The 14358-nt window shown below is 43.2% G+C and overlaps 1 protein-coding gene across 2 annotated transcripts in view; it reads left to right on the top strand.

Moving 5' to 3' along the window:
* The window catches only part of LOC106601921 (A-kinase anchor protein 6), a 191310-nt gene that overhangs the window by 33800 nt on the left and 143152 nt on the right, over positions 1–14358 (top strand). For both annotated transcript variants that reach the window (XM_014194357.2, XM_014194363.2), the window contains exons 4-5: positions 4040–4291; positions 12363–14030. In XM_014194357.2, the coding sequence (XP_014049832.2) occupies positions 4040–4291; positions 12363–14030 (1920 nt within the window). The remainder of the gene's footprint in view (positions 1–4039; positions 4292–12362; positions 14031–14358) is intronic.

Genomic DNA, 14358 nt, shown 5'->3' on the forward strand with positions numbered 1-14358 from the left:
CAAAAGTGTGTGTGTGCTTTTGTCATGAAAGTCAGTCGTGAGCATGCTGCAAAGTGACAGCAGTACAATACCTTTAAACAGCAGCAGTGAAATGTCATGAGTTATTCACTTTGAAGGGTTGCTTTTAATTCATGATGTTTTGTCTGTTATCTTGTGAATATAAATCTGCTGCGTATTGAAGGCCCATACATAACTAATTGCATTGGATTTGTATGTCTTTGTAGCAACGTGTGGTTAGTAATAATAGGACATATTACATAGCTGATAACACTTAGATCTGATAGTTTCACCTTATATCCCCTATCGACAGGTTAGCTGACAGGTTATGCAGATACTTTAATGGAGCGTTTACTGTGTTAGCTGGAGGTGAACTGCTGTTGAAAGACTTACCAGGAAATACATTTTATGATCCTTGCCTGATATTTTTACCCATTCTGTATTCCCCTGTGAGCAGTACCGTACTGCATGTTTATTTTGGAGTTGAGTGGAGTCCAGTCCCGGGGGGGATCGATGGTAGTGGTGCGTCGGCTATGTGTTTGACCTACATCCAGAGATGCCGTGTTATTTAGAGACCAGGAAGCGACAGAGCCAAGATACCTCTGGCACAGGAACCACAGCCATGTTCTGTTGTTAGACCTGTTGTTATGGAGACCCTGCCTGCCTGCCTGGCTGCCTGCCTGCCTGCCTAGCGCTGGGTGTAGGACAGGTCAAGAGCATGTTCAATTCAGTTTTTTCCTGATCTAAATAGAGCCTGGGGCTTTGGCGGTCATGACATTTTGTCAGCTGGTTATTGTCATGCAAAAGACCCTCCGTCTCACGGTAATTGACCGTTAATTAACATAAACATGTTTAGCATCTCCAGGCCTCCACGCTTACAAGCCACATACAAGCTTTTGGAACATCTACGTTCAAAAAAGTATAATACATCAATTTATTATACACCATCACAATAAATCCATGATTCATTTTAGGCAGGTCTAAAGAGACATTATCATAGGAAGAAAATTGATTTCAGAAGAGCAGAATATGAGTTAGTCTATTGTATGTTATCTAGTTATGCACCGTGCCATAGGCTGTAGGCTCGTTCATTTAGCAGACAAGATATGCTTATAAGTCCCGTGCCATTATTTTATTTTATATCATTTTATAGTAAGAAGAATATTATTGAACAGATTAATAAAATGGAAAGGATATTTTTCCCATTCCGGAGCGAGTGCGCATATGAAGTGGCTATGTTGAGCGTAAAAGTGATCATTTCAAACAGGTCCTATAAGCTATATTTAGAGTTATTTTGCAACTTTAGTTGTGAATGATACAAACCTTAGAATGTCTTAGAAATCAAGACATATATGGGCTGCAGGATGTGACTATAGGCTATTGATGATTTGAGAAAGTCGCAAAAAAAAGCTTCCTCTCTTAAAAACACTATACTGTTTTGATGATAAGTGTTTATGTGATTTTAGATTGCATTTTGCATTGATTTAAGAGTGGTTAGAGGGACAATAGAGCCATGAGTACCAGGCCATTAGGACCTGATGGTATTACCAACGTATGTCCAGAGTGCATAAAAGGAGGTTACCGTGAACAGTCACGTAGAATTTAACTGCGGTCAGCGGCCTAGCCTACTGCGGCCTAGCCTGCTCTTGTTATGATAATCTCCTCAATAACCTTCCACTCTGATGTAAACAACTTTCAGTTGTTGCCTGGTAGGAATCTGGTCTGGTGTTAGGGTAGGAAGGAGGGCATCTGTCAAAGTGAGCCAGCAGCTGATTCCAACACTGTCCCCAAGTCTCACCCCAGGACTGGGGGAGGGGGTAAAGGTCAGCCAGAGCCTGACTAAACAGATGTGGCCAAATGTGTGCTGTCGTGCTGCAGTAGAAACTCATTTATTCAATATCAGTAATATCACTACTGTAAGGAAGTATCATCCAAGATGGCTGCCATATTGAAACCCCTTAGAACAAGGCTCTGTGGTGAAGTTGGCCCTAGGTACAAATCTAGGGTGAGTTTCCTCTCCCCAAATCCTAACCTTAACTGTTAGTGAGGGAATGTCAAAATTGACTCAAGATCACTGTTTTGGGGAAACTTCATCCTAGTCCTTTAACTAGAGGGAAGCGGAAGTGGCTCTCTAGGAGATGAGATGACTCAGCAGTATTTTCAGAAGCAGAGCTGAGGGTGAGAAGAGGTTTTAAACTGTGGCGGAGCCCAACTGTCTCCGTCTGGTTTTTAACGGTCGGTCGTTGGAAGGCTGAAATTAGCATCTTAATATTAAATGGCCCTGCCCATCCCAGCCTGGATTATGCCCTCAGCACCATGGTGACAGGGTGGGAGTTAGGCAGGCATAGACAGACACTATTATCCTGTTCCTGAGATAGACCAGTATTACCCTGGGTGTCACTGCACTAACATGCTGCCAGTGTTCCCCTTCGTTTCATATCAAATATCATTAATCGTTAGCCTGTAATAAGTAAATGGGGCAGTATTGTGTATGATTGTGTTGTTGTAGTGTGTAATTGGCCGAAGGGAATATATTTATTCAGTAACTTTTCAGTGTTCAGTACAGTATGTGAATCAGTTTCTCCTATCATCATTGCTACAGTATATCCACTGTCTGTCACTGTATATACAGTACAAAGGAGGCTGTTCGGAGGAGATATAGGAGGATGGGCTCATTTTAATGGCTGGAATGGAATGAATGGTATGGTAAAAAACACATCAAACACATGGAAACAACGTGTTTGACTCTGTTCCATTACAATGAGCCCGTCCTCCTATAGCTCCTCCTACCAGCCTCCTCTGGTACAGTATGAGTCTGGCTTGACAGTCCAGTCCTGGCCAGGCTGGGCCAGCAGCTGTGGTAGGGAGGGGCTGGGTGGGACGGGGTCAGTTGTCATGGAGTTGTCATTGTGCCGAGACTGACCAGTTAGGTCCAGATCAGACATGCTGTCACTGGTACTGTAGTGGAATGACTCCGCCTCATAGCTTCATTGCAAAGAATATAAGTAATACATTTTTTTGAAAATTTCAATGTGAGGCTAATAGTCTCACAGCACAGAGACACGTCGGTCTACAGTTCAATTTACAGGCCTCACATTTGGTATTCGCGACCTATGAATGCTGACTATGTCCATGCAACAGTGTTGTCAGTACTAACCATGAGCCAGCTGCTTCTATTCAGGAAATGGTTAGCATTGGCTAAGAGTCGTATGCTACTGTGGAAGTGGATGGTGCCATCAGTAATGGTAGGCCATGGTTGTCTATGTGTTCTCAAGGGTATCCATTTTCTCTGCAATGTGCTCTATGCGTAGATATAAATACTCCATTCTTGTGAATTTGACTCATATTTTAAACATGGAACTTATGACTTAATCGTCACCTGCTTCTGCTTTTACTGTCCTGGCGGTGGCACTCACAATCCTAACATGTTTGTCTGCTTCGTATTGAGTCTGATAACTTCAAGTTTATTTTGAGATTTTTTGTTGTTGTAGTTCAGCATATACAAAGACTTCTCATCTCAGGATTGATTTCTCTCTGGTTCTCTTAAAAGATATGTGACATGCCGAGTCCACTTCAGGGTGCGTACACTGGCAGCCTATAGATACTTTGATTGAAATGTGTACGTTTGTATTGTGTGAAAAAGGGAGCTAACAGTTACATTGGTGTTGTTATTCCTGTGTAATTACATCTGTAAGTACAGTGTAACAAGTATTGCGATGCATAGTAAAAACTCGTTGTTATACTGTAAGTTTATTTTGTAGTTGAGCATATAAAAACACTTGTCTTTGTAGGAGATGATTTCTTTCTCTCTGGTTCTCTTAAAAGACATATCATAATCTAAAGATTATTTATCCTCTCTCCCCTGTCTGTGTGTGTGTGTGTGTGTGTGTGTGTGTGTGTGTGTGTGTGTGTGTGTGTGTGTGTGTGTGTGTGTGTGTGTGTGTGTGTGTGTGTGTGTGTGTGTGTGTGTGTGCGTGTGTGGCGCGTGTGTGTGCGTGTGTGTGGTGTGTGTGTGTGCGTGTGCGTGTGTGTGCGTGTGTAGGACATTTGCGAGGACATCTCGGACCATGTAGAGCAGATCCACGCGTTGCTGGAGACAGAGTTCTCCCTGAAGCTGCTGTCCTACTCTGTGAACATCATCGTGGACATCCGCAGTGTCCAGCTCCTGTGGCACCAGCTCCGTGTCTCTGTCCTGGTACTGAAGGAGAGGCTGCTGCAGGGCCTCCAGGACTCCAACGGAAACTACACCCGACAGACAGACATCCTCCAGGCCTTCTCCCAGGACCACGACCAGGTAAATAGTACACACAACCTCTGGTACAACACTACATGTACTACTACTGTACAGTTGCACTATAGCTAGCCTGAACTACACCCGACAGATTTATATAGGCTACACAACCCTGGCATGCACTAGTCTACAATACACACAACAGCTTTTTTTTGGGGGGGGGGGGGTTCAATGATTTATTGAATAAGCATAAAGAACACTTGTGCAAAATGATAATGGCAAATGAAACAATTCATTGAAAGATGCATTTGTACAGTATGATATCCAGTTCAGAAATCTCTGTTCCTCTTTGTTATTAATGATCACCAGGTCTGCCCGTTTTGCCTTGACTGGTGACACCCCCGGCGGTATAAGTTAATATAGTAGACCAATAACAGAGAGTAACAAAAAACTAAAACAAAAAAAAAACACTTTTGCAGATAAAAAAAAAAAGAGAGAGTCACAAACCTCTCCGCCAATAACAGCTAGCTTATTTTTCAGATTACATATCCCAGTCCCTCCCCACTCAGGGCATGTCCAGACCGTCCTAGCAAAATTATGGCTTGAGAAATAGTTTTTTTCTTAAAAGCAATTTTTGTTTCTTTTTTAGAATTTTATGGAAAACTATTACAGTAAGGTACTTAATTGTTACCCAGAAATGATTTTATATTGAGATAAAAACATCTGCATTGGGGCTTTAAAGCTTCTGCATCCTTGGAAATAGGTAGTCAGTTGACTACCCATCCACATCGCTCTGGCCAAACACCACTCCCACTTGTGTTTCTTCTCCAGGATGAGTCTGGATTTGCTTTCCTCCTTGACGTCTTGTAGAATGTAAAAGGCACATGACAGCCCGCTTGGAGTTTGCCAAAAGGCACCTAAAGGACTCTCAGACCATGAGAAACAAGATTCTCTGGTCTGAATGCCAAGCGTCACGTCTGGAGGAAACCTGGCACCATCCCTACGGTGAAGCATGGTGGTGACAGCATCTTGTTGTGGGGATGTTTTTCAGCAGCAAGGACTGGGAGACTAGTCAGGATCGAGGGAAAGCTGTACGGATCAAAGTACAAAGAGATCCTTGATGAAAACCTGCTCCAAGACCTCAGACTGGGGCGAAGGTTCACCTTCCAACAGAACAACAACCCTAAGCACACAGCCAAGACAACGCAGGAGTGGCTTCAGGTCAAGTCTCTGAATGTCCTTGAGTGGCCCAGCCAGAGCCCAGACTTGAACCCGATCGAACATCTCTGGAGAGACCTGAAAATAGCTGTGCAGCGACGCTCCCCGTTAAACCTGACAGAGCTTGAGATGATCTGCAGAGAAGAATGGGAAAAACTCCCCAAATACAGGTGTGCCAAGCTTGTAACGTCATATCCAAGAAGTTTCGAGGCTGTATTCGCAGCCAAAGGTGCTTAAACAAAGTACTGAGTAAAGGGTCTGAATACATATGTAAATGTTATATTTCAAAAAACTGTTTTTGCTTTGTGATTATGGGGTTTTGTGTGTAAATTGATGAGGGAGAAAAACTATTTAATCAATTTTAGAATAAGGCTGTAACTGTAACGATGTGCGCTGAGAGTCTGGAAGCAAGTACAGGGAGTGAGTGTTTTAATAAATGAACACAACATAATTCAAAATAAGAAACACGAACAACGCACAGACATGACACAGGAACAGAAACAATAACGCCTGGGGAAGGAACCAAAGGGAGTGACATATATAGGGAAGGTAATCAGGGAGGTGATGGAGTCCAGGTGAGTCTGAGGATGCGCAGGTGCGCGTAACGATGGTGACAGGTGTGCGCCACAACGAGCAGCCTGGTGACCTAGAGGCTGGAGCAGGAGCACACGTGACAGTAACAAAATGTGGAGAAAGTGAAGGGGTCTGAATACTTTCCGAATGCACCCTTACTTTTAATTAAATCTATTTAACCATGCAAGTCAGTTAAGAACAAAATCTTATTTACAATGGCCAAACTTGGACGAAGCTGGGCAAATTGTGCGCCGCCCTATGGGACTCCCAATCACGGCCAGTTGTGATACAGCCTGGATTCGAACCAGGGTGTCTGTAGTGACGCCTCTAGCACTGAGATACAGTGCCTTAGACTGCTGTGCCACTTAGAAGCTCCACAGCTACTTCCCGCGGCTATGACTGTAGCTGCTGGCAAAGTAATTCAAAGCCTATACTTCATCACTCAGGATGTAACTTTCCAGTGCTACTATTTTTGCCATATAATGTTGTTATTAAAACTAAATCAGACAACCCCGTAGTAGAATAGCTTACCTATTTACAGAGTCGGCTTGTTGTGTGTTCTATGCAAGATAAATATTCCTCTCAGGCTGCATTCAAATTGCAAGAGCCATACTGACAAGCAGTAAATGTACTACAATTTGTGGGAAAACACTTTTGTAAGTAGTTTTGGCAAATGTATTTTGAAAGCAGTTTTGGCCTTTGTTAAAAAAGAGGGGATCCCAGTTTTACATTGCTACCACGTTTATTTCTCTACTCCTTCAATTGCGCGTATGGCATCATTATACAAATGCCGTTTTACAAACTGAGTTTCATGCATGGTTAAGGGGCAACTGTGCAACAGAGCTCTTAAAGGGGCAATATCGTCTTAAAAGGACAATGTCACTGTGTAATACAAACAAACAAAAACATATTTTTTTTGTGTGAATAAATACATTCCTTGTAGAAAATGGTCCTCTTTCCACAAAAGCATGATGGTCATGATGTTCTTACATGAAAGGGGAAGTTAATTTGGCCTCAGAAATCGATCTGAGCTCTACTTAAGATTCAGTCATGGGATTTTTTTGGGGCTTTAACCATAGCCCCCTGAAAAATAACAATAAACCAAAAAGTGTTTTTTTTTTCTCACAAAAGTAGTGCAAAGGGCCTTTACAACTCCGGGTTAAGCCGGCCGATACACCCATTCTGAAACTAACTGCAGCTCTTTGTTAAGCTGTGGTAGCTGACGTGTATAGTGTTGAGTCATCAGCATAGACACACAGGCTTTACTCAGAGCCAGTGGCAGGTCATTAGTAAAGATTGAAAAAAGTAAGGGGCCTAGACAGCTGCCCTGGGGAATGCCTGACGCTACCTGGATTTTGTTGGAGAGGCTTCCATTAAAGAACACCCTCTGTGTTCTGTTAGACCAGTAACTCTCGATCCACAATATAGCAGAGGATGTAAAGCCATAACACATACATTTTTCTAGCAGCAGATTATGATCGATAATGTCAAAAGCTGCACTGAAGTCTAACAAAACAGCTCCCACAATCTTATAAATGTATCTCTGCCAATCATCAGTCATTTGTGTCAGTACCGTACATGTTGAGTGTCCTTCCCTATAAGCATGCTGAAAGTCTGTTGTTAATTTGTTTACTGTGAAATAGCATTGTATCTGGTCCAACAGATACAATTTTTTCTCCAAACGCTTACTAAGTGTCGGTAGCAAGCTGATTGGTCGGCTGTTTGAACCAGTAAAGGGTGCTTTGCTATTCTTGGTAAGCGGAGTGACGTTTGCTTCCCTCCAGGTCTGAGGACATAAACTTTCCTGTAGGCTTAGATTGAAGAGATGAGTCATTGCACCTCAAAAAGCACAAAATAATCTCAGATTGTTCTGAAATAATTTCTGTAGTTAGAAACAGATAAGATTAGCATTCCTGAAACATTATTTTGTTGAAAGATAAATTGAATATTGCAAAATTAGGCTAATTGATTGCACCCAAATTGGCCAATTAACTTTTTATTTTTAGCACCATATGGTCAGAACCTGGTAATATCAGGATATATGATGGGAAATTAACCTAAAAACTTCAATGACTGATTACTCTGAACAGTGGCGAAAACCATCACCAAATTCCCTGAAAATACATTGCATAGGTTGATTAAACAATTCTCCAAGTCGCAGCTTCATACTTCTTGTCAAACATAGAGAACTGATACTGCATACTGGCCATTGGGATGGGATTGTTGTGGGGGGTCTGTGGGTGGCTTTTAACCATTTATTCCTCACTTCTTAATCATTATTAAGAAGAGTTTTGGGCCAGATCTGAAGTTGGGTACTATATTTATTGAATATTATATGCGTCCTATAAATTGAAATGGCCAGGTTGGGTGCCATCAATTAGCTTTATTTCTTAGAGTTCAAATTGTCTTTCAATAAAATAATGTTGCAGGAATGCTTATCTGTTTCTGTCTAACAACAGAAACCATTTCAGAAAAATCTCAGATGGTGGGTGTGGCTTGCTGAAATAAAATGGAAAGACCCAGATGGCAAATAGGAGTGTCAATATAGTCCGCTAACATCCTCAGTAATTCTCCATTCAAGTTGTCAGTACCAAGGGCCTCATTTATCAACGTGCATGCGCACCAAAAATACTGTAAACGTTGAACTTGACGGGAAGGTATGAGTATCTTCCACGCAAATATAAAAACATGCATGCATACAACTTCGAGAATGCTTCATCAACTGTATTTCAAGCAAATAGGCGGATTGTTCGTTTGGTGGTAATGGGAGATTTTTGATGCACGGGAATTATAGAGTGGTTGAAAAAGTACCCAATTGATATATTTGAGTAAAAGTAAAAATGCCTTAATAGAAAATGACTCAAGTAAAAAGTAAAATTAACTCAGTAAAATACTACTTGAGTAAAAGTCTTAAAGTATTTGGCTTTAAATATACTTCAGTATCAAAAGTAAATGTATAAATCCTTTCAAATTCCTATATTAAGCAAACAAGACGGCACGGTTTTCATATATATATATTTTTACCGATAGCCAGAGGCACACTCTAACACTCAGACATTATTTACATACGAAGCATTTGTGTTTAGTTAGTCCACCAGATCAGAGGCAGTAGGGATGACCATGGATGTTCTGTTGATAAGTGTGTGAATTGGACCATTTTCCTTTCCTGCTAAGCATTAAAAATGTAATGACTACTTTTGGGTGTCAGGGAAAATATATGGAGTAAAAAGTACATTATTTTCTTTAGGAATGTATTGAAGTAAAAGTAGAAGTTGTCTTTACACCACTGGAATTATAATAACAGTAAGCTAATAAAAAACATTGAAACGTGGCCCTAATGATTAAACAGATGCATTTGCCATTGGATAAGAGATCGCATTGCAGTATGTCGTCTGTTTATTTTACTTTTATTATATAGGCCTAAATCATAATCATATTGCAGTACATGTAGCTCCTTTTCTGACATAACTGGTTTAAATTATTCCCGCTACACAACAAATAGTAGGCTACCATTTATCAATCGCTCATTCAATAGCCAAGCATGCTTGACTGTATGGGTAGGCTACAGTATTGCTGTGCAATAGGATTAGGAGCTCGACATCATAGCCTATTTCATTTCAGAGCCTACACCAAGGCAGGAGATAGAAACACGATAATGTATTGATAAACAAAATGTTGAACAACAATTTGTCTTTTGCATAGAAGTGTGAGCTGTAGCGTTTACTTTTGAATTGTTCGAAATTACGAAATTATCAATCGCTAAGGCGGCATGCATTTTTAGTTTGGAAAAGTCACTGCATCATTCTTTCCACACCTCTACAGATATATGATCAAATTTGCCATTGTTTTTTTTTTTTTACTATCATGGCCCAGTTCCAACATCTCCAAATCATACAGCAAATGAGGGTGTTTCTATTACCATAAAAGGTGAATGGAGGGCGTTTTCCAAGCGAGGTTGTAGCACTCGTTCATGACCGCACAAATATAATATGGCTCTGATTTATCATTGAAAACATTTGTACACTGAGTATACAAATCCAGGTGAAAGCTAAGATCCTGTATTGATGTCACTTGATAAATCCACTTCAATCAGTGTAGATGAATGGGAGTAGACAGGTTAAAGGAGGATTTTTTAATATTGAGATAATTGAGACATGGATTGTGTATGTGTGGCGCACAGAGGGTAAATGGGTAAGACAAAAAAAAGTGCCTTTGAACAGGGTATGGTAGTTGGTGCCAGGGCACCGGTTGTGTCAAGAACTGCAACGCTCCTGGATTTTTCACGCTAAACAGTTTCCCATGTTCATCAAGAATGGTCCACCACCCAAATGACATCCAGCCAACTTGACACAACTGTGGGAAGCATTGGAGTCAACATGGGCCAGCATCGCTGTGGAACACTTGACACCTTGTAGAGTCCATGCCCTGATCAATTGAAGCTGTTTTGAGAGTGGGGGGGGGGTCCTTGATGTTTTGTACACTCAGTGTATATGTTTCTTGCGACAGTTTGCTAAATCAATAGAGGAAGAGGCCAAACGAGAGGGATAACTGGGCCCAAAATCTGTCTTCTCCATCAGGTGGAGTTTTTCGTTTTTTTTACTTCACCAAGCGAGGAGTTTTTCTGCGGAGGTCTATGACAGTGTCAAATTTGGTTAACACAAAATATAATGGCTTATTTGCTACGTGTGTGTGGCTTATGTGATCAAATAGAAGTTTCGTAATGCTTAGGTTTTTACGAGTGTACTGATATAAGTAGGACATTTGACATCCTGGCAACTTTGAGAAAAAACACTTTATATCAGAGTTGTGCCTGTTGTTCACATGCGTATCTGCCCTCTCATTGGCTAGAATGTTCCCACCTGCCTTCCATTTTTGAAGAAATGTATTTTCATTGTTACAGGGGCCACTAGAGTATCTGGTCAATATAATGTATAATCTGTGATGAATCCCAATAATTAGCAAATTCTAAAATCTCCACGTATGCCAGAATTGTGTAAGAAATGTATGCACGGTTGATAAATGAGGCCCCAGGTGGTTTGTCGTTATTGATCGACAACAATAAATGTTTCTGCCTCTTCCACACTCACTTAACAGAATAAAAAATGACAATGCTTGTCTTTCATCATTTGGTCAATTATGCATGGTTATGAAGGCTGAGTTTGTTTTTGGCATGTCATGTCTAAAAGTTCAAATCTTGCCAATGAAAAAGTAATTCAAGTAGTTGCCAATATCAGAGGGGTTCGTGATGAATGAGCTGTGTTCATCTTTTCGCCTGAAATGTCATTTAAGGTGCTCCAAAGTTTTTTTACTATCATCCATTATATAATTTATCTATGTTTCCTAGTGCAGTTTCTTCTTCTTTTATTTTTTTTATTCACTTGTATGTCAAACGGAAGGGAAATAAAGTGGTAGAGGTTAAAGAAAGTTTATCTAAGGTTCCGCGTCTGAGCAGGCCTCATTAAATGATATGATTACACAGACAGAACAATGAAAGGATATGTGTGTGTGTTCTCTGAATCTCCTGGCCTGTCCACAGGACATGCTGCACTCTTCAGTCGTCCACTGGATATCCTGGCCTCGACGCTAAGCTTTTGGTACATTGTTGTTTAGCAGACTAACTCCCACACACTGTGTACGTAAAACACCAGATAAAAGGAGAGAAACATTTTGAGAGAAAGAATAAATTGGCAAGTTACACATCAAAGCCTCTGTCCATCCAGTGTCTTTTACATCGAGAGCGCAGTGCACACCACCCCGTGGTCCATGCAGGAATTACTACTGATGACTCCATGCATGTGCAATATGATTTACTGTAGTATAATGTCCACTCTTAGGAGTTGCTTCTCTTTGATGTTGGAAAACACAACCCCTTTTGGTTTATTTAAAGAGGAAATCTGCGATTGATACATAAATGCTTTTACTTTTCATGTCATGATATATGCAGCCTTTGATTATTGAAGAATATAACGTATAAATCCCTCATGAGCTTAGTTCAGCTGTCATACTCTATCAGAACCCAAAATATCAGCTTGTTTTACTATATAATATAAGCAATTTTAAATAAACACTGTATCGCTTCAAAACATGGTTAAAGCTATAATTTTGATCTAATGGATGGTCAGTCCTTGTATCCATATCCTTGTCTATGAATTTGGGAGTGGTTACGTTTCTCCAGCCCCATCCCTCAGATGTTTACCAAAACAGTGGCAGGCTGGCGCTTTGTTGTTGTTTTCAACTGCCGATTGTCCCTCTAAGGCATTGTTACTTGAATATTCGGAGTTAAATTAAGTGCTGTGTTAATCATATGTTTCTCTCCCCTCCGTGTGTCCCTCCCCCCCCCCAGGCTCGCCTGGATGCTCTGACTGAGGTGGACGACTGTGGCCAGCTGACCATTAAGTGCAGTCAGGACTACTTCTCCCTGGACTGTGGCATCACAGCCTACGAGCTCAGCGACTACAGCCCCAGTGAGGACCACGAGGGTACCAGGGGACCAGGCCACGGCCAGGATCCCCGGTGTAGCTACCCCGGGCTGGAGAAAGACTTCCCAGAGCTCATCCAGAGTGTGGATCTGCTGACCATCACGGTCAAGCAGAACCAGAACCAAGGGGTCGTCCCAGAGCAGGAGGAGGAGGAGCCAGGGACCACCATAGAGAGACTGAAAGACACACTCTGTAGCGGAGGAGAGGACAACAATCCTGCACCGGGACCCACAATGCACTGCGGCACGCCCCAGAGCGAGAGCACTCCGCTCTCCAAGCGCCCACTCCAGGGCAGCGTGAGTAACGAGGTGTCCCCCACCCAGCCCTCCCTGCCTAAGAAGCCCATGTACCTGGAGGGAGAGACTGAGACCAGCCTCAGCCTGAGGAGATCCACACTGCCTTCCTCTCTTCAGTTCCAGGCAGACCTGAGCCGGAGCACCCCCTCCCTCCTGGACCCTCCGGACCGCTCCAAATTCTGGCTGGAGCTGGACGCTGTGTACCCCAGCAACGCCAGCCAGTCCTACAACAGCCTGCATGCAATGAACGACAGGAACCTGCAGGCCAGCAGACAGAGCGAGGCTGGACGGTACCAGAGACAGGGGGGCCCTGCTGGAGCTCACATCCCCCTGCAGAGGAGCTCCTCAGAGGCAGGGCAGGGAGGCCATTTCGCCCAAGACATCTCCCCCATCCCCATCCCCTTCTCAGGCACTGGGGAATGCAACAGGGACATGGATGATCCACAGACAGTCAGAGACACAGACAGCCCCCTACTTTCTCCCATGAGGGATCCCTTGGACCACGAATCCTATGACGAGGCCTCCAGCGAGGACTCCAGTCCCCTCACCAAAGCAGCCGACTGGATCATCCAGCGCCAGGGGCCCAAGCTCCACCACCAAGCCCAAGCCTTAGCCGAGGCTAGCCCTAACCCCAGCGAGGAGCGGTGGTTCGGGTCAGATGAGTTCTTGGCTCTGCCCGCCCAGCTGAAGAAGACAGAGATGCTGGCTATGAAGCTGGAGACCCTGGCCAAGGCGCTGCCCCAGAGACCCGGCCACCAAGGACACCACGAGTCCATCCAGGATGTGGACGACTGGGAGCTGACTGAGGTCAATTCAGACTGGGAGGGCGAGGGCCCGGGCAGCCCCAACCCCACTCTAGGCCTCCCCACCCTCCAACAGCCCTACAAGAGGCCCTTCCGGGTGGGGATGGGGCGTTTCTCGCCCACTTCGTCCAGCGACATGGCTCCGTCCCTGGATGAGAGCCTTGTGTCGGGCCCCCTCAGTGACCTGCTGTCTGAGGACGAGGCCTGGAGCTCCGGGGAGAGTAGGATGAGAGACAACAACAGGGGCTGGAGCTCCGGTGAGACCAGAGGGAGCTCTACTGGCTCCAGAAGAAGAGACAGCAACAGGTTACTGCTGCAGCCCACCACCACCACTACCATGGCCCCCCACACACAGTGTAAACCCCTCATCCAACAGTTACAGGATGACATCCTGCACCACAACAACCACCCAGACATATGGGGCAAGATAGAGGTAAGGAGAGCCTCAGCCTCTGTCACAAACAGTTTTACTGTGATGATGATGTTGTCGTTTCAAGCGTCGGTTATTCTAGTACCTGACATTTACAGTAGATGGCTCCAACGTTCATGTATTCCCAAACTAGAAAGTGTTGCTAAATCATTCCTGCTCATAATGATGGTGTCTATAGGAATTCAAATGTCAACACATATTGACCCGTGTGGCTACGAAAAAAAGTCTGAAAATGTATGCACTCACTACTGTAAGTCGCTCTGGTTAAGAGCATCTGCTAAATTACTGAGATGTAAAAAATAAATATTCAAAGGTCAGTAGTTAAGTGACA

This window comes from Salmo salar, chromosome ssa01 (genome assembly GCF_905237065.1).
Source record: "Salmo salar chromosome ssa01, Ssal_v3.1, whole genome shotgun sequence".
Classification (NCBI taxonomy): Eukaryota; Metazoa; Chordata; class Actinopteri; order Salmoniformes; family Salmonidae; genus Salmo; species Salmo salar.